This window comes from Triplophysa rosa, linkage group LG22, assembly GCF_024868665.1.
Source record: "Triplophysa rosa linkage group LG22, Trosa_1v2, whole genome shotgun sequence".
NCBI lineage: Eukaryota > Metazoa > Chordata > Actinopteri > Cypriniformes > Nemacheilidae > Triplophysa > Triplophysa rosa.
In genome coordinates this window covers 15,256,128-15,280,368 of record NC_079911.1, presented here as the reverse complement: position 1 = coordinate 15,280,368, position 24,241 = coordinate 15,256,128, and the positions used below count along the sequence as shown (strand labels likewise).

Sequence of the window (24,241 nt, the reverse complement as noted above, 5' to 3'; positions counted from 1 at the left end):
TACGTTATCTCCTTCGGCAAAGAAGCGAAAGCGTGACTACATCTTAATTTTGTGTCAGCCTCCGTAGTGTTTCGAAAGGGAGGAGTGGAGTTAGCCGTTGGTTGCAATTCGCAACCTCACCACTAGATGCTGTAAATTGTATACACCAAACTGTGTCTGAGTATTTAGATTGTGTTTCTGGCGCCATTAGACGGAAAGAAAACAACAAGCATTATGAGTCATAGCACTATGGATGATATGAACCCGCTGTGTCCGAAATAGCCCCCTATACCCTTATATAGTGCACTATTTGAGGGGACATCCATTATTAGTGGTGTCCGAATTCATAATGGACATTATTGAGTGCCCTCATTCAATCCCATGATGCATCATAATAACGAGTATACAACCGACGTACACTCACGGCTACCTGCTAGCCATCTATTGTGAGGCTCGCGCTGTATGAATTCCCGCGTCGCGGCAGAAGATGGCGCCCGCAGCGCTTCCAGTGCATAGTGTCCCAATTTACTCACTCGTTTTCACCCGCTCCTTAAAGTGGACTATATTAGTGAACTAATGTACGGAATAGTGAATAAGGGTTTAAGGGGCAATTTCGTACACAGCCCATGATTTCTACAGAATCAAATCCCTGGTTAGCCACACCCACAATGAACTCCTATTGGTCCAAAATCACAGATTGAATCATCAACAGCTGCAACATGTTTTACAGTGATTGTGAAGTAAATAGCTCGTTCACACTGAAAGTGTAAACGTTGCACGGCAGGACAGAATCACACCATTAGAATATATTAGATGTTTATTGTACAGCTGGATGTTGGCTCAGTAAGAATTTACTTGGCGCTGGGCTTCCCAGCAGAAATAGAAACCTATTGCGTTAACATGCCTGGTTAGAAAAACAGATTAGATTCATTTTTTCGCTTGGCACACAGTTGCTCTCATTATAAGGAGCAATAGGCTATACCACCATTCATTGTATCTTAAATTTTCAATTGTGCGTTTTTGGACTATCCTTGATATTACAAACAAACCGCGTACCTCGAAACAAAAGCAAATAACCTAAAATCGTGAATCATTCATTCTTAACAACAACAACAACAGAACAGACAGTTCGTGCGGTGCGTGTTGAGAATATAACAATAGAATGATAAAGAAACATTGGAGTTCAGTGAGTTTAATCCAGCTGGTGAGAGAAAAAAGCAGACGTTGTGCACCCCTGCAATCCTGTCATCTAGACAGAATACAGATAACACTGTGTATTGTGTGGAATGAAAAATGGAAACAATAGAAAATAAAGGAGAGTGCTTGCAGGGCCAGAAGACATGAGAAAATCAGTGACATGAACAAAACGGTAGCCACGGCAACTGTATGTCTCTCTTTTGCAGCGTCTGTCACCGTCTCGTTTTGGGTCCGTGTATTTACATCTGTCTTTGACTCTCTTTCTTCCTCCAGATGTACAGTACAGTACACATTATGTATGTATCCAGCCATCACACAGACACTTTGTCAAGTCTAAATACATGAAAGAGTGAAAATAAACAGGAGCGGAGAAAGTCAGGTTTTGTAGTCTTTATATGGTGGCAGTTTTTTTTTCCACTAAAAAGTTATTTTCTTGTTGATTTTCTAAAAGCCTGTTTAGCAGGGTAGACAAATATTAGCCATGTTAGTTTGTAAATGTCTATTTTTTTACTTTTTTATCACATTACGTTTAGTCAATATGTTCTGTGTGTTTGCTTGAAGCTGGTAGGTCTGTTTATGAAATAAAATGGTCTGCTTTGTAAAGGCTAGACTAAACATTAGCCACCGAGCAATCCATGAAGAGTGTCTGTCTCACCCCCCCACAAATATGAATAATACATGTATCTTTTATTTATTAATAACCTTATTGCTGTGCTTGGATTTGTCAGACTTACGGAAAGTGATGTTGTTCTCTTACAGGTTTCTTTTACCACTAGGTTTATACAGACATTTGGGATAAAATTAAGGATTTATTCATCTGACACAAAATGAAAAGGGGGTTTCCTGGATTAACAAGAAAGCCCCATTAAATCAAGTCCTAATCTAATAAAAACAGGGCACTTTTGTGACGACATAACCTTCTTTATAATACACACCTACGATTTAAACGGATAAAAAGACATGCCACATCTTTTTCTGTTAGCTAATGATGATGTATGGTCTGCTGTATGTGTCCTTTGCTGTCCATACCGGCTTTTGTTTAGATGTATTATTAAAAGTGTGTGGATCAATAAATCCTAAGGATTCTGCAGACCCAAGAGAAAAAAAACAATCCCTGCTAGTAATTGGACGTGTCGTTTAGAAACAAATGAACAGTTCTGTGACCTTTAAATTGCTGTCTACCTTTATTGTTTGGTTATATTATTCTAATGTACCTGTAATAATTGGGCACAAAAATCTTCAAGACACATCCAAATGCGCATGTGATGCATCAATAGCGCCATCTGGTGGTAGAGCTTCCGTTCAAGTTGTGAAGTCGCTGATTCTTTTAAACGAATCGGAGTCGGATTCATTTAAAAAATGTCTCCCATTGTACGTGTTCTTTTGGCGTTAATTAAAAGGCTTTTGTTAGCACGTCACACCTTACTTTCGAAACGTAACTTTTGGCAATAATGCCGTTTCGACTGTCAGGTAATTGTTTTTTTCCAAACTAAACTATGCCTTGCATACAAATAAAGAAAGCAAACTCGACTGAGGTGTTATTTTCCACATTTACTGTTCCAAGACTTGATTTACTGCGGTTTGAGCCGTGATGACGTATATCATCCTCGCTGCGACTGACCAGCTGGCGGTTCTAACATAATTCACCCAACATATATTGATATGAGGAACAAAAACAAACATAAAAACAGACAAATCTGCTAATAAGCCTTATTTATGTACAACATATACACAGTGAATTATATACACATTTACACACAAACGTACAACTCTGCGAATTGACACGTGACGCTTCTTAGAAGCAGTGAAATGAATTAATGTCCTAGACATCATAGAGTGACAACATACTGTATAATAATAATAATTTTAAATGACATGCTTGCAACAAACATTATATTATTTACAATTTTCCTTACTTTTTGTAGGCGTAACATATTCATTTTGCCTAGTCAGAAATGCCCAATACTGAATTTATCATAATACATTATTGCTTACCTGGGACAAAATAATCAAAGAATATTACCACAGTTTTATGAATAAACAGAACATTTCTTAAAACGAAACTTGGAAACAATGAGGGCTGATCACGAGTATTGTCAGTAAATACTTCACATCAATACAAATTCTAATGACAAAAAAATCATTTTAACTTTAGCTTCATTCAAAGGACTAGGGGATATAACACTTAAATATAGATTTATAAATAAATGGCAAAAGAGAATAGAGAATAACGTACCTAAATACGGTCAAACGTCATAAGGACGCAGTGGTTTTGCTCAGCTCACTAACGCTATACCAGACCTGCTGTGTTTTGATAGCATGAGGTGGTTTGTTATTCACATCTGTATGTAACTGCTGTAAGCTTTGCTCTAGTTAAAGCTGCCTGCTGAGGTCAAACTCAAAGCAGACCTGTCCAACAGTCTGGACAACAGGAAGCGGCGCTACGGCACAGGCATGGATTCATGGCTACAGTGGAGACTGTCTGTCACCTTCTCTGTCCCTCTTTTCTCCTCATCAAACTTCCCAAAACAGCAAATGCCAACGTGTCAAAAGTGGCAGCTTTGAACAGCGGCACAAATTTACATTAAACAGTCCATATTAAATACATTATGAGGGTTTAAAACAAATCCAAAAAACACTAAAGACGTTTTACACCATAGAGACATGGCAGTTTGTTGTTGTTTGGGAGCAGACACACTAAAACCTTCAACTTTCTTAATCTCTCTAGAATCTCCTTTCTTCTTACTTATGCTGGCCCAGTTCATGTTCTGTGACCATTTGGCCTGATGCAGAACAACATCCCAGTTCAACCATGATTTCACATAGCCTCTCAGATTTTGGTCTCTGGGCCCTCGGGATCCACAGTCTGAAAGGAGTTGCGGATGTGGACGGCCTCAGTAGCACAGATATGGCCGAAAGCTTTGTTGTACCACTCTGGAGACTTGCCTCTGATACACAACAAACAAATTTACAGTTAATATAACATAATTCTATGTAACCAGTATTAACATGTTTAAGGTGCTTAATATTACACTCACCATATCACATGCTTTATGGTTAGGAATCATTTAAAGTTATATTTTGGCCCAAAATAATTAAGAGTTTATTTCCTAAATGAGATAACTAGGTAAAAAAAATGTTTTTTTATTGTGCATTCTAATTAATATCAATCAAACTGCAGTTGGTTTGTTTTGATTTAAGCCATAATAACAAAAAAATGCAGCTAACTAATACAATAAAAACATTTATCCATGCCTCATGTCAACCTGTATGACTGACTTTCTTCTGCAGGGCACAAAAAGAAGATATTTTGATGAAGGCTGAAAACCAAACAACACTGGCCCCCATTGACTTCATTTGTATGGACACAAAATCACTGAGACATTTCTCAAAATATCTTCTTTTGTGTTCCACCTAAGAAAGAGTCGTTTACAGATTTTGACTAAATAATGACAGAATTTTGAATGTTGTGCAAGTTATTTTAAGTGCACCTACTTCAGATCAACTCTGCATTTATGTGTGAGCCTGGACTTGCCAGAACCACACGGTTCCAGCAGATACTGCGATTCCAGAACCACCCCTCTCCCTCCCCCCAGCTGCGCTCCATCCTCACGATCGATCGATACTGACACCAGCACACACACGCCTTTTGGCAAATCTGTCCTCCACGTCCTAAACGAAAAAGATTGAAATGACAAATATAATCAAAACAAAAACCAGGACGAAAACAAGGACAGACAGCTAAAGGTTCTAATGAAGTCAGATGAAGGTATTGCTCTGCCAAGCGCAAAATGTATTCATTATTAAATAACATGTACTGTATAGTTTCAGTAATATTTCATGAATGCCCAGCTGTTCAGCCAGGGTATGTAAAACCTTCATGACATCCGATTTCTGAGAATCACAATGACTCAATCGTGTATAGCTTAATATGTTGAAATGAAATGCGTCTGACGTTGAGTAAATTAATAATAACCAAATTGTCATATATACTGTAAGTGAACTATGCCTTTTATGACTAACGCTCAATGTTTGCATGACAGTCTCACCTGAGCACCACAAAGTCTTTGCTGGGGTGAGGGGCCATGCTATTGAGCACATACTGATACACCTCAGTTTGTTTGTCCAGAGTTTCCAGAACCTTCCACTGGAGCAGGTTACCGTCCCATAGATGGCGCTCCCGCAGAATGCGGTTCAGCAACACAGATGGAGGAGCCTCCACCTCTGCAGACACACGCCACTGTCTCAATGGGGTCCCATCTCCCACCTGTCACAAAAAACAACACTGATCTATCAAGGCGGTATTTATTTAGATACAAAAATTCACCATAAAATCAATTTGATCATTCTTTTATTAACAATTTACCCATAGATTTTTTTGTACTTTTTACAATGACATATTTTTAATTGTACGGCATTAATTGTCACCATATTACATAACATTTAATTGTATGGCGTATACACATTGAAATTATATATATTTAATGATAAAAAAAAGTATAACACTTATTTACATTATCTACACAAGTATGTCTATAAAGTAAACTACATATAATCATTATAAATCATTTGGGGTTTAAAATTAGTTTGTGTATATATTTTTAACATAGGAGTGTTATACAAATGTATATATAATATAATATAATAACAATTACATTTAAAATTAAAAGTAATATAATATCAATAACAGTAAATAATAAAAAATGAAAAACAGTAAGTTTTAATAGGTCTTAAAGTAAACATTCATACAAATATTGGTCACGTATGTAATATATTCTCACCTTTTTGAATGAGACCTCTGTATTGTCGACGTTTGCTCTAGTCACCCATCCCTTGTTTCTATCCTTGCTGTCTTTTATCAGATTCTGTACCTGCTTCTCCAGGTAAGAGTGATAGGAGCTCTCCACCTCTTCCTCCTCCTCCTCATCTTGTTGCGGTTGTCTTTTACAGAGCTCGTCTATAGAGGGCGCCAGCAGCTCAGCTTCCATGTATGAGTTCCTGGACTGAGACACCATCTCCTGTGGGATCTACAAAAACACAGCACAAAATAAGTACCCTAAAACTCTACCACTTACATTTGTACACGTTTAGAATAATGAAATCAGCTTTAAGTGCGTCAAAATTTGTCATCAAATTTTTTGTCTTATATACACAAACAAAAAGAATGAACAAGAGGCTTGCGCTCGGTCTAATAGTCAGCAGGTGTTGCTCGTACTTCAAACAGGTGGTTGCATTCAGCAATCATGTGGGAAAGCCCCTGAGTGGCTGCAAGGTTCTCATTCAGGTCCTTTTGGTCAGGCCGCCCCGTGGCATACTTCCTCTGAATAGACCTAAACACGATAAAAGCCATTATATACATGTAATCACGTTCAGTTACACTGCCATAAGGTCACGCATGTGAATTGTAAACTAACACAGTATACATTAACAAACTCCTCTAATCAGACCAATGAAAACAGTTGAGAACATTTCTGCCTGACAAATGAAAATACACACGTCGCACGTTTATACAAAGACGTGGGTCTCGTGACACCCCCCCTCCCCGTCTAAGCAGAGTCTGATGTAAACTACTCCATTCCATTAAAACCAAATCCACACCTCCTCCTATGTCTGGACCCCAAGGCAGTGCGTCTGCTCTGTGTCACGTTAAGGCTCTTTAATGAAGACAATGATGGGGGAGTTGGATAATAAAACACTTCACGCCTCCTCACAGCATCTCGGGGCCCTTGAGTCCTAATGACAAAGTAGACGTGTGTTCCTAACACATCCATATGTACTTGGACATACACAAGAACCTTCTAGATTTCCTCCTTATATCACCCCTCTGAACCTCTGAAACAACATGCCTCTCGGTTACCTTGGTGACAGGTTATCATTCTTCATGATGTTGAGGTGGAAGAGAGACGGAGCGAGGCACACCGCCAGGTTCATCGGGGTCATCTGGTTTTCCTCAACAGAAGAAGTGACATCCTTTAGGAAGCACAGCAGCGTCTGCAGGACCTCACGGTTTTCATCAGCCATCAGCATGATGGCGGCCCGGACAGCCTGTAAGCGCTGTTCTTTAGGAACATCTGGATGGATAGTGAGAGTAGTATTAAGTATGCGAGGGATTTGAACGATCCATCAGACGAGAACGTTTCCTAGAACTGGGAGAGCATGGGTTCGATTCCCAGGTAATGTAACGCTTGAAAACATCTGGCAAATGCGTCTTACATTGGTATATGTGAAGAAAGGTTTCTCCCATCTTGCTGGTGAGGAGAGGTTCAGGCAGATCTCTGAAGAACTGTTTAACCATGTCGGCCACGTCATACGCAGACTGGTCCTCGTAGCTGACGTTTTCCGGAGAGCTTTCGCACATCTGCCGCAGAGCATGAATGCGAGACTTCACGCCAGATTTGCGGAAAAGGCCGACCTAAAACAAAACGATCGATTTTGACAACTTGAGCGTCTGAATCTTATAATCAATAAACATGCAGATGTGAATCAAATTGTGTACCTGGTCTAAACACTGACTCCTTAAATAGCGCAGCGCGAGCTGTAGACTGATGGGCAGAGGATGTCCATAGCGCTGCACGTGAACAATCAGAGGAACTCCAAAAACCGCCTTATCCTTATAATCTGGGCCCTTCATCCTCTTCATAAACTTAGGAACTGACCTAAGAATGAAAACACACATTGTGGATTGTGATGGTAAAATGAGATGTTTGCTCCACAAACTTTAGAGTTTCAACACGACTTGATTAGTGTGTCATCTGACAATAGCAAAGGTCTCGTCAGAACTGATGATACACATTTCTGCTGAAGAAATTCCCCGATGACATCCCACCCAGGGACTTTCCAAGACTTTTCAGGAGACCCTTGCTCTTATCTATGTAATGAAGCTGTTTAGGTACATTTATCTAGTATTTAAGAGACCCTTAAAGCTATATTTAGACTATAGAACCTCACATTCTTTGAAGACCTAAAGGGATTGTTCACTCGAACATTTAAAATCATTTACTCACTCTCATGTCATTTCAAACCTGTATGACTTTCTCTTCTGTAGAACTCAAAAGAAGATATTTTGAAGAATGTTGTTAACCGAACAACATTGGCCCCCATTGACTTCCATTGTATGGACACAAAACCACTGACACATTTCTCAAAATATCTTCTCTTGTGTTACTCAGAACAGAGTGATATACAGGTTTTGAACCCCTTGTAAGTGAATAAATTACAACAAATTTGTCAAAAAAGTAGACTATCCGTTTAATTTCATTCTATATTTAATAAAATGTTCTCATTTTTCATCTCAGTTTTATTTTGTAGATAACTCACCAAGTCCAGCCGTGCTTGTTGGACATGGAGTATTTCTCCATGATAGCAGTGAGACGCAGTAAAGAGAACTTCTGCAGCAAGCTAAACTGGCCCACTGATTGGCTGGATATCTGTAATGAGATTCCTGATTGGCAGAGAAGGTTTGACATCCTGAAGCTGGGCCATCTAAACCTGGAAACAAAACATGAATGAAAATCTGAATATGAAAAGATAAACAGTAAAACAGTAAATAAAAACAAGGATGAAAATTGTTACATTTTTTAAAGAGGCAGGTACAGAATTTGGACTTCATAGCTTAAAATAAAATACAATCATCTCATTTTAGCAACTTCATACCAACCTGTATATCACTGCTGAAACCTCATATCTCCATATTTTGACATTTTTATTTTTTGCCATAAATGATTACTATTAGTCACCCTTCATGTTTGTCAAATATCTAAGTATTAAAAAGTCAACTTTAACCAACAACACATAATTGAATCATTTACATAGTACAGTGTTTTGTCCATGACCTGAAAAACAGCCAATTTGGACATAATAAGGTTTTGGAAGAACAGCAATGCTATAAAGAACGCAAACGAATTCCAATTTACAGCTACTTAAATGCACAATAAATAAAGCACATTTTGAACTTTTGAACTTACAACTTTTTTCAGTTGTGGAGGAACCACAGACACAAAGTAATTTTACAAGCTTCAAATCTTTAAACAGCACTTCATACGCATGCTAGTACATGTCACTTTACGATTTCTCCGTGGTCTCACCGTGGTCGTGTGAGAGATGCTCCCACCCCTGAGTCTCTCCTCTCTCTGATGCTGGAAGTGTCTGTGTCATTTAGCGAAACCCCGTCTCTGTTCCCGTCGCTTGACGTGGTCAGGCCGATTACCGAGTTCCCTTCATAATCCAGTGTGATTTGACTGGAGGACTGGCCATCTGTAATCCTCTGGTCCGGCCTGCTTTCTTCTCCCCCCGCCCCTTCACTTTCCGGCAAGACGCTTTTAGACCAATGGTCTACAATCTGCTGCAGGCCATTCACATGCAGCAGAATGTCATCTAAGTGCGGGAATATATCCTCCTTCTCCAGATCCAGTAAATCCCCCGTGCTTGCGTATAGGTGCGAGCCGGGCACGTTGTCGTACACGCTGATCCGACTTCCCCGCGGACAGCAGCGAGTCACGGGCCGGTGATCCCTTCCACCTAGTTTCCTGTTCTTCAGCGGCTGCTGTTCTGAATTCATGACCTTCCAACTTATAAGGTGCTCCTTGCTCGACGGTGCCAGACTCTCAATGGAGAGAGCTTTGGGGAAGGTACCCGGCTTGTGATCTTTTGGGATGTGCACCAATAGCTCCTCATAGGAGTGGAAGTCATGTTTACGGCTCTGTTCTACCGGTCTCCTCCTCTGGGGGGCGCCTGCGAGAACATCGATATCCTCCAAGTAGACGCCTGCACGTTTACCAGGAGTGTGAAACTTCAAACCTCGTCCTTTCGTGTTCGGTGTGCTTCCGGCACTGCCGCTGGTCTCCGATTGACTGCTCGCCTCGCTGCTGGCGAGTGAATTCGCGCAGTTGTTAGTCAGTGGTGTATTTTCAGCGATTGGAAGCTCGCCGTTGAAGATCTGAACACAATGTAAAGTTTTCAACGCCTGGGGCTCGCTTTGTAAAACTGGAGCACTGATAACCAAAGAGCGTCGCTCTGACCGGCCCATTGCCGGGCCCCACGTCCGACCGATTGTCTCCATCCTCCGCAGGAAGTCTTTGGCGCGCGTGCGTCCGCGTCGCCTGCTCTTGGCAGGAAGTGAACCGTAATGAGGCAGGTCTCTAGGTAAGTGCAGTGGGGCAAGCGAGGCAGAATCGGGCATGGCGGACAAGGAGTCTTCGCTGTGGAGGGAGCAGATCTCCGGCTCGCTCAGGTCCGTCAGAATGCTCTCACTGCTCACGGTGGTCCGCAAACCCTCGCCGACCTCTGAGGGGCTTCGCTCCTCCGCTCTACCCAGGAGGTAATCGATGTCTTGCAGACGTGACCAGCGGCGACTGTTCCGCTCAAACGTCCATCTAGTGCTGATGGCCAACAGGTCCTCCTCATCAGAGTCCTCACTCTGGACAGAGAAGAAACCACACAACTAGTCTTAACTTGAGAGTTCAATAAGAATGTTCTAATAAATGTATATTCATTACTATGTGTAATGAATGCCAATTTTAAAGGGATAGTTCACCCAAAAATGGACATTCTGTCATCATTTCCTCACCCTCATGTCATTTTAAACCTGTATGATTTTCTGCAGAACACAAAAGAAGATATTTTGAAGAATGTTGATACTGTAACCAAACAACACTGGCCCTCATTGACTTCCATTGTATGGACACAAAACCACAGAGACATTTCTCAAAATATCTTCTTTTGTGTTTCACAGAAGAAAGAGTCACACGCAAGGTTTGAAAGGCACAAATTTTTCATTTCAGGTGAACTATCCCTTTAAAACATGAACAGACAGATTCTTTTATTTGCTAAATCTATAAAACTGTTTTATAGAAAAAATAAAGCAAAATCTAGACCTTTCTAAATAACTCATGGATACATAATCTCACAGCACAGGAGGAATCTCTTATACGTTCTTGTCACTTCATACTTTCACCAGTTTCCTATTTATAAAATCAGTCCTGATGGATTTAGCTAGATAACAATGATGATGTCAAAACAGGCTTGTGGTATTTAAAAAATGTCAGGACAACTACTTCAAAAACATCCCTTAAGTCATTTAAGTTGGTTTGGGGAATTCACAAATATCAGTCAAGCAAGAGGACAGGAAAATAAGAGGGATCAGATTGCTGTCTGATATCATTGGCAACAACGACACCCAGAAAAGACCTGTTTCATATGTCTGAGACATCAGCAGTCAGGAGGGTCAGAAACACAGCTAAGAAACATAACCTATGTGCAACTAAAGATTAAACTGACGCTTTTAAGTTGAGCAACAATATCAATTCTCTTTGCTGCTCTTTACTGTAATCTACTTTGTGTTATGCAGTTTATAGAGCAAATAATCCATTACAAACCCATACAGATTTTCACAGACAAAAATAGATTACTTAAAGTGATAGTTCACCCAAAAATAAAAATTCTGTCATCATTTTCTCACCCTCTTGTTATTTCAAACCTGTATGACTTTCTTTTGAGAACACAAAACAAGATATTTGTAAGTCGCTTTGGATAAAAGCGTCTGCTAAATGACTAAATGTAATATAAATGTATTTTCAAGAATGGTGTTAACCGGCACCCATTCATTTGTAATTGGTTTTGTGTCCATAAAATAGAAGTGAATGGGTGCCGCTGTTGTTCGGGAAAAAATCTTCTTTTGTGTTCTGCGGAAGAAAGAAAGTCATACGGGTTTGAAATGATGAGGGTGAGTAATTGATGAAAGATTTTTGGGGGGGATGAACTATCACTGTTTACTAAATCTATTAAAATAAAATAAAAAATATCAGCCTAAATATGATTTGACAAACTAAGCTAAAATTTGAAATGTTGTCTAAGCAATTAAATGAAATAATTTAGTAAATTATTAAAAATAACAAACTAAAAATAAACAAAAATTAAACTAAAATGAAAATAAATTGTATTAAACTTATAATACAGTAAAAGAAAAAAAAGACCAAAGCACATAACAAAAACAGCTAAAAATGAAACTAAAATTAACATTAAAACTAAAAATATAAAAATACAAGCTAACTTAAAATAGGAATAAAACAACAATAAAACTGAAAATAAAACTGTAACAACTCTGGAACCGGGTCAGTGGGTGAATATCCATGTCACATTTCACCCCAAAATAATAACATTTTGTATGAAAATACTTACTTATCCTGTTTTTTTATTATGTCCAGACTTTTTTTTACAATTTGCACTACAACAAGCTTCATTTTCTACAGTTTCCTATTTAAAATTTGGATTTTGGGGTGATATCACCCAAAATAACCAAGAACCGAAAACAACAAAACAAACGTTGAGTACGATGCTGTAAATGACTCACTTTCTTTCTGGGGAGGCTCACGTCCAGTTTCATGGAGGCACACTTGTTCAGAGTGTCGAGTCGACTGGAAGACAGAAGATTCGGTCACTGATACATCAATCACTCTCATCATCCACTACAAAGACACCATACAGCCAGAGAGAGAGAGAGAGAGAGATAATCCACTGTATATCCTACGCTGGTCTAACCTCTGCTTGCCTCTCTACACGCAGGTATACATTTCAAGAAACTATCTGCATCCTGATTGGCTGATGGATTGAGTGACGAGACAGCTTGGCAGCTGTAGGTTCTAATCTCTTACAGGAGATGCCTATGAATGAACGAGTCTCTGGTTGGACTGCAGGAGGAAAAACAGAGAAAGAGAGAGAGGAGGGGGGGCAGTCCACCTTCTCGCCCACCTACCCTTTGATGTAACCCTAAAACTCCCTTTAACGTCCTAATCTGAGTGATCTTCACCCCTGGAGACGTATTTTCCGTTCCTTTACCCTTTACCCACATCTCGACAAGAGAGTGCAGACTCCTTCATTTTATACCCATTCCAGACACAAACAAGCCATTATTTCACCTATAAAACCGGACTTGTTATTTTTGACACCCTACAAGGTTCCAATATGACATCAACATGGATAATAAGCTCTCTGTGCTGTATCTCTGAAGCAATCAGGGTTCTCTTTACATTTCTTTGTCATGCGATTCGGCATTTTCCAGCCCAATTAAACATCCAGATGGCTACATAAACACGCGTAAACATCCATGTCTGTGGAGTGACAATAAAATGCCATTAACATGCTAGGAGAGACCGTTCTCAAAAGCAGCGTGTTTGTGTGCGTGTGTCTGCGTATTCGTGGACAGTAAAGCTGTCAGATCTCACTAACGCGGTCATTACCGGCATTAGAAAAGGAGACAACCTGCTAGAAACCCTCAGCGCTCCCGGGCCTTGTTTCACACACATACACACAACCATCTGTTATACTAGCCTCTACTGCCAGCCCGAACCCCCAGCGCTCCCTCAGGCCTTTGAGAGGAACATCAGAGCCAGCAACATGGGGGCTGCATTAGGGATCAAAGCATCAGAGAAGGGGACAGACTTTATGAAGGACATGGGTCAGACAGCTATAGAGGTGGGGTCGCCACTAGGCCAGTGCCGCTGAGCTTTCTCGTACTTGCAAACTGGGAAGAGGGGAAATGAAGGGTGGAGATTAGCTGGGGTCTTAAAAGAGCAGTTGATGTTTCTTCAAACACATTTGCTTGTGAAAAGGTTTAGGAAGAAAGTGGCATGATTTTTGAGTAGACATACAAGACTAACCACACAAATGCCATTCTACGAACACATCAGCCAAAAAGATAGTTTGGATTTGTTGGTTAGCTACCAACATTTGTTGAAACATCTTACTTTTCTTATTTACTTATCTTATTGCACTGTAGAAGAAAGCAAAAAAAGAAAAGAAAAGTATCATATTCCCTCCTGTAGACTACAAGACAGGCAGACGACAAGACTCACTGTCTCAAACTCTTTACCACTCCCTCTTTTCTTTTTCTTTCTTGACAGACAGACAGATATAGATATATAGACAGACAGACACCATAGATAGACAGACAGACATACAGATAGAGTAGATAGACAAGACGGACAGACAGACATACACACACAGTAGATATAGATAGACAGCCAGATACAGTATCTAGACAGCCAGATAGATACTGTAGATAGGCAGTCAGATACCGTATATAGACAGACTGACACAGCAGATAGACAGACTGACATAGTAGACACACAAACGGACACAGTAGACAGACAGATGGACACAGTAGACATACAGCTACAGTAGATAGACCGATGGACAGATATAGAGACAGATAGGTAGACAGAGAGACAGATACCGTAGACAGACAGACAGACACCGTAGACAGACAGACAGACACCGTAGACAGACAGACAGACAGATAGATACCGTAGACAGACAGACAGATACCGTAGACAGGCAGACAGATATCGTAGACACACACACCGCAGACAGGCAGACAGATACCGTAGATAGACAGACATACACAGTAGACAGACAAAAAGCCAGATACAGTAGATATGCAGACAGATACCACAGATAGAAAGCTAGAAAGATAGAAATATATTTAAATACAAAATTGATTTTAGAAATTGTAACTCGTATTGCATATCAAATATTGCATTGTTTAGCAATTTATCTCATATCACGGTTTTCTTCACTATCATGAGACAGACGGACAGACAGTCCTAGACCTTAAATCTTACCGGCAAAGAGGCTCCACAAGATCTTTGTCGAGAAAGTCATGGTCCCTCTTGACTGCGGATATTTCAATGGGAAACTGGGAATCTGCATACAAAGACAGAAAGCAGATCACTTCTTTGTGCTGTTGAAGAAGAAGTGTAACATTACACACATATACGTGATCACGATCACTTAACGTGCTTGTAAGTGCACTACATTTTTATATACAGTCAAATCAAAACCAAAAGTAAGGAACACATAAACAAACAAACAGATGAATAAATAGATATGAAGTCTCTCCAGTCAGCCCAGCCAGACATCTGGAGAGGTTCAGTGAAGGATCACAGATTCACAGCAGCTGTGGTGTAATTCTCATAAAGAAACAAGCCTTTCTGGCAGACGTGCCCTCACTGATTACATTACACACGACTCTGAAACCCATCCTAGGGTTATCCAGCACTCCCACGCTTCAGCTGAAACAAATGCCGACAATTAGCAAAGTGAGGAGATACCGATACAAATGAACAGCGAGGCGTGATGAACGGTCACCATTTGGAATTTTGGAGCGCTCTGTTTATGTCATGATGTCACCATGACCTCACACGGCCAAATCGAGCGTCTTCCATTTTTGAGTTTCTCATGAGAGAAAAACTAGGAAACCTGAATTTACTTGACATTAAATATAGAATTGTTTACATTGTATCGCTCATTGACGTAAAGTAGGAGTCAGGGGAACAGAGAAAGGGAGCAAGCTAGAGCGAGTGAGAGAGAGAGAAAGCATCCTCCTGACCCCTCTGTTGGCCTGGGCGGAAGTCTGAGGCAAGAGCCTGCATTTTTCCGCCAGTGATAATGAAGACTTTTTCCCATGACCTCTTCCTCCTCTTGGATATAAACTCCAGCCTGATGTGAATAGCTCGCCCAAAATTAGCAGAAAAAAGAGAGGGAAAACGCAGACGCAGGGTAAATGCAGTTTTTATTCTATATAACCGAATAAAAAATAAAGAAAATTCAAAGTTCATGTTTGCGATGTGGCTTCTGTCCACCCAGCTGAGGCGGGATGATGGGATAGCTGTGATTTTAAACTGAACAGAAGTCAACTTCTCTCTTGGTGTCTCTCGCCCTACCGCAGTCCTAATTTTTTTACAGTGATTTAACCACACAGCTGCAACCACACAAGAAACATTTGTTGAGGCAACCGAATCAACAACCGAGTCCTTGACAGATCTGCGTGTGTGTGTTTATAGATATGATTTGCATTTCTTACCCTCGTACAGTTGGGCATACTGTGGGAATCCTGCCGCTTTCAGCCAATCACATGCCTCCTTTGCTTCTATTTCTGAAAATAAACAAACAATGACATGACCCTTCAACTGTATATTTGATCAATTCAGTTCAACCACATCACAAACAAAAATCCACGGATATCTGCCAGGCTGATACATCAGAAAAACAATTATTAACACAAGAACATTACATTTAAAGGTAAAAAAAGACATGTGTTTCTTTCATGTGTGTTTTTCTCCCTAGGTCCATTTTCTCCACATTTCATTGACAATGATCCGTAGAAACAAAGCGTCTCTCAAAATAAGCCCTGAAAGTGGATGTTTCAGAAAATGATCTCACCACAATCCGACAATTATATACTCTCGTACAAGATTCTCCACATACTTGCGCTAAATTACACATTTGCTGAACAGGAACCCCTTAAAGCCTGCAGAAATCTCTCTCTAAACACAACGGTTTAAGAAACAGCACTATTCATTAATGTAAAGATAAAATCTTGTGAGGTTATTATTATATACTGGATGTGCTCATTGCTTTTAATGTTGAGAAAACATGCGTCTGTCTCATATCTGAGCATCTCATCTTTTCTAAACGTCCTAAAGTCAGCATAGAGAATAACTCCACCAACTGATCCAGCAAACTCTCTTCCTCAAGTCTCTTCCAAATGTCTATATTTCTCATCACTTAAAACTGTTATTTTTTACATTGATCAAAAAGAAGATATTTTGAGAAATGTCTCATTTCTGTCCATAAAATGGAAATCAATGGGGGCCAATGTCGTTTGGGTATTAACATTCTTCCAAATAACTTATTTTATAGTTCTGCAGAGAAAAGAAAGTAATACAATGACATAAGGGTGATGAAATTATTTAATTTTTTTGGTAAACTATCCCTTTAAGAATATTTAAGTTAAAGCATCATTATGAAAGTTTAACAGCATAATCACTTGTGTATTAAAATGTACATGTAAAAAACCTGATCTCTCAATACATGTTTAACATGTCTAGTGTTTAGAATCCCAATCACACATGGAAGCAATTACAGAAAGACACGATGGGGCCCTTTTATAGACTGCAAACACTGCTATCAACGAAAAAACTCAGCGGGTGCAGTCGACCATGCTGTCACAGACAGAAAAAGACCCCCTAATTCACCACTGCACGTTTCATCTGTTTTAATTTATGATTTGTTTGTTTGCTTACAAGAGTTAAAGCTTTCACATCACGTAAGGAGAAAAGAGATCCAACATAATACCAGCAGTGGATGAATAGTGTAATGATATAATTATGTGAGTGTGCAGGAAACATGATATTACTGTACATGAGTATTTATGATGATTTATTACATGGCGCTCTGGAATACTTGATTCTGATTGGCCAGTCGTGCCGTTCTGCAATAACAACAACGTATAGTCAAAGTGTGGGGTTGGTTCAGATTTTTTCTGATGCATGTAATATAATTACAATTAGTTTTAAAACATTATCACATTGCATTATTTAGCAAGTCATTGCACATCACATTATTCTTCAATATTCCAAAAGTTTAAATATAAAATATATGATGTCATATACAGTACGTCGTCATTTGTTAACACTCACTTTTTATAATCCAATTAATTCAATACATACATATTGTTGTTGGTTTGATTTGGGATTCATTAACCTCGACCTCCCCTTTGCTTTCAACATTGACTTTAGAATTCAGATAATGTGCTGGTCTCAGATCAGTGGTAAACTAATGAAGCTGTCAAATGAAGCCCAACCACTGGGCTTGTTTTGCAGAACATTAGAAAGAATCAAAAGCTCAGAGGGGATTCTGGGTTGGCCCGAGCCAGTGGTCCTCAAAGGCGTGGGAATAAAGAACCACCGCGAGTTTAATTAACACATACCGCTAATATCTAATGTCCCCCCGCCGACCTGACACAAAAAGGTGCTCAAACCAATCAACCTCTACACAACCCGAGCGCACAAGGCACATGTACAACAAGAGTCAACCGAACAGCGGTCGCACAAGGCTGCACAATGAACCATGGAGAGGTGCCGGTAAAAAATGGCACGACACAGAAACGGCAAACACAAAGTCACAGAGTGTGATCGTCCCCGTCCAAATGCACAAAAGCCCTAGGCCCTCCTGACCCTCCCGACATTCCTGCTCACCTCGACGTGACAACAGGCAGCGCGCCATGAGACAGAGCAGCGGGCACGGATGCCACGCAGAGACTGGATGCCACAGGGCGCAGGGCAAAATCAAAGGCATTCTTGTTTTGATCGAGCAAGACCTCCGATTATATAAAAACATAGAACTCGTGTCCTTAAAAGTCAACTAAGCCCACAAAGACTTTTTGGGGGTCTTACTGTTTTTTTCTCTCTTGCTCCTTTGGTTTTGATTTTATTGAGCCCCCTGCTCTTCAAGCCAAAGACAGTGCTGAATGTTACAGAGGGCGACTCCGAGCCAAATGTTAAAGCTCTTCCTGTTTCTTTTTTCATTTAAGAATTAACAAGGCAACTAACTAAGCTAACAAGGTTACCATTCCTGTTATAAAAGTGAAAAGGTGTGAATTGTAAAGGAATGACATTCCAGCATGTCCCGAGATTTTGTGAATACTGGTGACCAAAGTGACCACTCTAATTTTTTTTAAACTTTTGTTAATATACATGTGTATATGGGACAGGAAATGATGTAAAAAGAGGAGAAAACAGGATTTGGAAATGACGCAAGCTACAATCTAATCTTTTTTTGACAAGAAAAAGTTAAAAATGGTGCTTTTTTAGTAAAAAAAGATGCTCGCAGCTTTGTGGTTACAAATAGCAGCCGGCAATGTTCAAAGATAGCATTTGTGCACGAAGGCAACTTAGAGAGACAGGCGTCATAGGCAGCGTAACGGAATTCTAATTGAATTATAAACAGAGAGCGTCTTTGCTATAACCAATCACATATTTAAAAACTACAATACAAATTTCTCACTAGAAATGCAATCAATCAAAAGTTATTGAAAGTGAAAATTAGACTTACATTTATACAAAACTATGCTCCAACGGGCGTTTCGGCCACCATTTTATTATTTCGAGCTTAAGCCTTCTCGAGCAATTACGTTCCTCGCATGTTGTTATGGAAACGACAGGTCGCTGTAGTTGGTTAGCTGTTAAAAAGGTGCTTGACGTAGGGCGTTTTTTTTTTTCTCAGAAGAGTCAAAAGACCCTCTGAGCTGCAGAAAAAGACGCTGGTGCTGGCGTTTAAAAAAGCGCTCAGGACTTTTTTGAAAACACTGTATACTCCATAGGATTATAATGTAAAACAGACGCTAGCTGCTTCAAAAAAGAAGTCAAGTGTGAACACGGCCTGAACATTCAGATTTATTTGATTTATTTTTTACACAAATGCTCTAACACACAGACACGCACATCATTGCTAATGTCTAGTCTGGAAATTATGACTTACTCCACAACTGAATGAAAAGTTTAACTAAGCTATTTTATTTGGAAAGTACCAACTGGTGTAAATGAGCAGTCAGTTGCACATACTCTATCCTAAAGGTCCAATGTGTCATTTTGGGGGGATCTATTGACAGAAATGCAACATAGCTATGTCTTGAGAGGTGTATAAAGTCCTTACATAATGAAGCGTTATGTTTTTATTACCTTAGAGCTTTTTCTATCTACATACACCGCGGGTCCCCTTACGTGGAATTCTCCATGTTGTTTCTACAGTAGCCCTAAACGGACAAACTGCTCTACCGAGTGCGTTTCCTAAATACGTTATCTCTTTCGACAAAGAAGCGAAAACATGACGACATCTTAGTCCTTTGTCTGCCACCGTAGTGCTTCGAAAGAGAGGGGTTAGCGGTAAAGTGTGCTGTTGGTTGCAATTCGCAACCTCACCGCTAGATGCTGCTAAATTTCATACACACAAGGTGATGTGTACAGTATGTGCGTGTTTTATACAAGACACACTTGTCACGTAGATGAGACCACCTAGTCAGTAATGCCCCTCTAAAGCTTTATAATGCATCCTCTTCCACAAGCATTTAACTTCTATCCTAAGTAGTCTACTCTTCATCTCAGTGCACACAACCAAAAGGAAACACAACTACTAACACACACACACACATACACGCACACACACACACACGCACACACACACACACACACACACACACACACACGCACACACACACAAAAACACACTTCTCCCATGAGACCTCTCTAGACAGTTTCTGCATTGCTCATCAGAGCACACACACTTAATACAGACAAACACACACAGCAACACATTTGGGCCACTGCCATTTTCCCACACATGCTAAAGTGATTTGACATCCATCCACTAGGATCATAAGGAAGTTTTTTTTATTTAACATGACTCCAAAATTCCAGCAGTATGAACCATGTCCTTCATGTTCGAACTTATTCAAAAGAAAGCAAATCAGAAGGAAATATCAATCATATTGAGAACAGTATATTTCTCCTAGAAAGCAGTAAGTATTTAATACTTCTGCCTAAAGAAAAATAATTTAAATAATAAAATTGTGCTATTGTTTACTCAGCATCATTCCAGACTCTTATTAATTTCTTCCATGGAACACAAAAGATGGAGATCAACAGAGAAATTAAAATTGAATTTTGTTTAGTTCAAACAAAGCTATCACATGATGTCCGAAGATTTGGACAAATTGACACATTTTTTGTCATTCTGTGCTTTTTGTAATTTCAAACTTTGACAGATGTAATTAGCATTTAGATGTTTGCTTAAAAATATTATTTTGTTTAACTTGTAAGAAAGTCATATGTGCTAGGAAAATCATAAGGCCTCTTTTTTTAGGATGTTAACAGTTTCTTTAAGTCTTCTACTCCTCGTTTTCCTACTGTGAAAGACACCCTAACAATTTTAGGATAAAAATATGAGAAAATGCTTTACACATGAACACACAAAAACTGAGCAATAACATTTTCTTCAATAGCTCTAAAAATACAGAGACACTAAAACAAACATATGACTAAACAAACACAAATACCTAACAGATTAAATGGTTTCTATAGACATGCTTATATAAACAACAGAAAAAAGACTCTGCGAAATCCATGCAAATGAGCAAAACCATTTAAAAATGCAGTATATTATAAAGTTACAGTAAGAATCTGTGATGTGGTACCTCTAGGCATCAGCTGCAGCCTGTGGTTACGGGTATGCTCCTAAAACCACAGTGGAGTTTCCAGTCAAACACACAGCATTATTTATTCTGAAGAGCCCGTTTCTGCCCCGTTTCCTTTCTGTCGAAGACTCTCGACACACAACTCTGGACTTTAATGCTTATGTGCCTCTTCCGTCCTCCCTGAACCGCCTCCGAACAGCTGGAGTATGTACGGGCTTCGCCCCCCACCCCTCGCCCATGAACACGTGAGAAAATGAACATGTGCTGATACCTTCACAACCATCGATCAAATGCACACACTCGCAGCTGGAGATGCAACCTGTTCCCAGACCCTGACATAATTCAGCGAGCGAGAAAGAGAGAGATACATGAGGTAGGACACGAGTACAAAACAATAGCAGAAAGAAATAAGAATAACACAAATTAAATTCCAAGGGAAGGAATTTGACCACAGTCATCATGACACAATTAAAGGTAATTGTGTGGTTGTATCGGTGGGAATGCCAATAGTTATGTGAAAAAAATAAGCAAAATCCATTGCAAGTTAAGATTAAGAACAAGTCAAGACAAGGAAGAACTTGGTGTTGTTAAACAATGCTTTGCACAGTTGTAAGAATCGATGTGAAATCACAGGTGTGTACAACAGAAGAAACAAAAACAGAGAAAAAGAATGATTCACAAAAGAATAACAACACAGAAGAAAGAAGAGATGGCTGTGCATGTGTGTGTGAGAGAGATACCAGAGGGTCAAGTGCGAGCTTAGTATCTCTGGGCAAACTCCCCAGAGTCTTCACACATTCCCCTCGGAGAACAAGACCAGGCTGCACGTCTGAGGCTGTGTGTGTGAGAGATGGGAAGAAAAACAGAAATGGCGGGCTGGGGAATGTGGGACTTATAAGAGAGTCAGTGGTCACAACTACAATAACTAATAAGAAACAATATATACTATTCTATGTGAAGCAGTAGTAAGATAATGTATAATTAAAGTAGCCAAAGTGCCTTTGCATTACCAAAAATCCATTATTATAATCATCATCATTCACAGTCAAGCTCCAAGTGCATCATAACAAGCAGACCAACCTAATGCCGGCTAATAAATGTATCATATTCACCTGCTTCTCAAATCTCTTTTAAGCCAATAGAGGGCAACCAAGAGCAAGAGAAAAGTGTCAAGACTGAACCCACACTGAGGTCACAGAGCTGTCCCTCAAACAAAACCACATTGGGTAGCTTTATAACACCTTGGAAATTAACCATACTACTGCCATTACAGTTTTATTATTTGATCAGTAAGTTAAAGCCAAAAGTTAAGACAGTTAACTTGAGACAGTTACAGTTGTGTACAGCACAATACATGATGTTTCATACAGCACTTGTGACACCAAACACACGCACACACACACGCGCGCGCATGCTCGGTTTCCATGTTTTATGGGGACTTTCATGGACATGATTTTTATACCGTATAAATCAAAACTCTTACCCTTTCACCTAACTCTGACAGAAAACATTGTGCATTTTAATATTTAAAAATTAACAATCATTATTATTTATAAGCTGTTCTCCCCATGGAGATGTCCTCGTGAGGTCAATAAATGGTAGTATTATCTTTGTGGGGACCAAATGGGTTTACCAGGAACACACGCGCACAAAGCTTTATTTTGACAAAAAAATTGCCATTTCTTTCATTTTTTAATGTTGTACTGGAATTACAGGTAAGAGCTGCACAGAATGGAAGAAACATGATACAAATTATATTCAGACTTTGTTCTGTACATAAGTTAAGGTGTGCTGTGTGTATTATTGTTTTTATTACAATACACATTTGAATAAACTTAGAATTAATCTTTGCAATAATAAAGTGTTCTGCGATTAAAAAATGACAGCAATCTCAAAACAGATTTTCGCTTTCGCTGCTAATATTAGGCAGATCTTCTGCATTTCTAGATCAATTAACAAATAACTTTCACACTTTTCTTTTCTTTGTCTTATAAGCACTTGCAAGAAATGTAAATCTACAGTCGTTTTAACTACCGCCCTCATGAGCACTTACAGTATGCCTATACAAAAACAACAAGACAGTTCCTGCCTCCAGTGCGTCATTGTTTTGATAAAAGTTTCGTTGTTCGGACAGTGGACCAGAGAGCTGCAATGTGAGGGATGAGAGGAGATAATTGTTGTTGGATTAAAACGCTGGTCTGAATCACCGTCCCACTGAAGCCCAACCCTCCAACTCTCGCTGCTGTTGAGCAACTGCACACATGCCACAGCAGCTCGGGATATAACAAATGTACAATTCTCATCATTTAGGAATCCACCCTGCATGCTAAAAAACAACAGTTAGATAAGGGTACAGATCACGACCCATTTTTTAAAACATATCACTACATGCCAGACCCGTGATGCAGAGGTTACGGCACAAGTTAATGGCACTTTGAACACATTCAGGTGATTCAGGTTCAAATCCAGACCGCAAAGTATCATGTTCCCTCCCTCACTCCACAATAATTTCCTGTCACTCTCTGCTGGCTCTAATAAATCAAGAGGAAACACGCATCTAAAGAAGTCAAGACTGAAGTATTGAATTATGTATTTGACACTTTCCTTCAAAAGACTTATTATATAAAATATTCAAAGTATGTTTGGTCTTTAAAGGGGACATACCAAACACCAACTTTTCACTCAAAACATAATGCGGACAATATAATCCCAATGCAAAATGTATATTTAAGGGTGTGTTCATATTTGTAGTTCAGTTCTCTTGGTTACTTTGGTCTAGACCAAAAACTAAAAAAATAATGTAGTCCTGGTTCACTTGACGTTCAGACTGGCATTTTAACAGCGAACCTTAAGATACCTAACCTAACAGTTTAAGTATAAAGTAGCAACATGATTGGACAGCTTTTATGATGTATATTTTCATACAGACCTTACCGGACATTCAAAGCAATGCTGTGTGCCGAGATACACATGCTCAGTGTATGCCTGCGCATATGATGGTATTTTTAATGAGCCGGTAACTCGCAAAGACCTCATGGG

At 39.6% G+C, this 24,241-nt stretch overlaps 1 protein-coding gene across 5 annotated transcripts in view; it reads right to left on the bottom strand.

Annotated features, from left to right (window-relative positions):
* Window positions 1-802: 802 nt before the first annotated feature.
* The window catches only part of stard13a (StAR-related lipid transfer (START) domain containing 13a), a 50,134-nt gene continuing 26,695 nt past the window's right edge, over window positions 803-24,241 (bottom strand). For 4 of the 5 annotated variants that reach the window (XM_057321359.1, XM_057321362.1, XM_057321361.1 and 1 more), the window contains 13 exons: window positions 16,034-16,105; window positions 14,793-14,874; window positions 12,524-12,587; window positions 9,261-10,591; window positions 8,494-8,664; window positions 7,673-7,832; window positions 7,390-7,588; window positions 7,034-7,247; window positions 6,392-6,506; window positions 5,958-6,203; window positions 5,226-5,443; window positions 4,672-4,848; window positions 803-4,124 (listed from right to left, as the gene is read on the bottom strand). In XM_057321359.1, the coding sequence (XP_057177342.1) occupies window positions 4,007-4,124; window positions 4,672-4,848; window positions 5,226-5,443; window positions 5,958-6,203; window positions 6,392-6,506; window positions 7,034-7,247; window positions 7,390-7,588; window positions 7,673-7,832; window positions 8,494-8,664; window positions 9,261-10,591; window positions 12,524-12,587; window positions 14,793-14,874; window positions 16,034-16,105 (3,167 nt within the window). In that variant the 3' untranslated portion in view covers window positions 803-4,006. Of the gene's footprint in view, window positions 4,125-4,671; window positions 4,849-5,225; window positions 5,444-5,957; window positions 6,204-6,391; window positions 6,507-7,033; window positions 7,248-7,389; window positions 7,589-7,672; window positions 7,833-8,493; window positions 8,665-9,260; window positions 10,592-12,523; window positions 12,588-14,792; window positions 14,875-16,033; window positions 16,106-21,202; window positions 21,349-24,241 lie in introns of those variants that run through there. The other variant, XM_057321363.1, reaches the window with a different exon arrangement.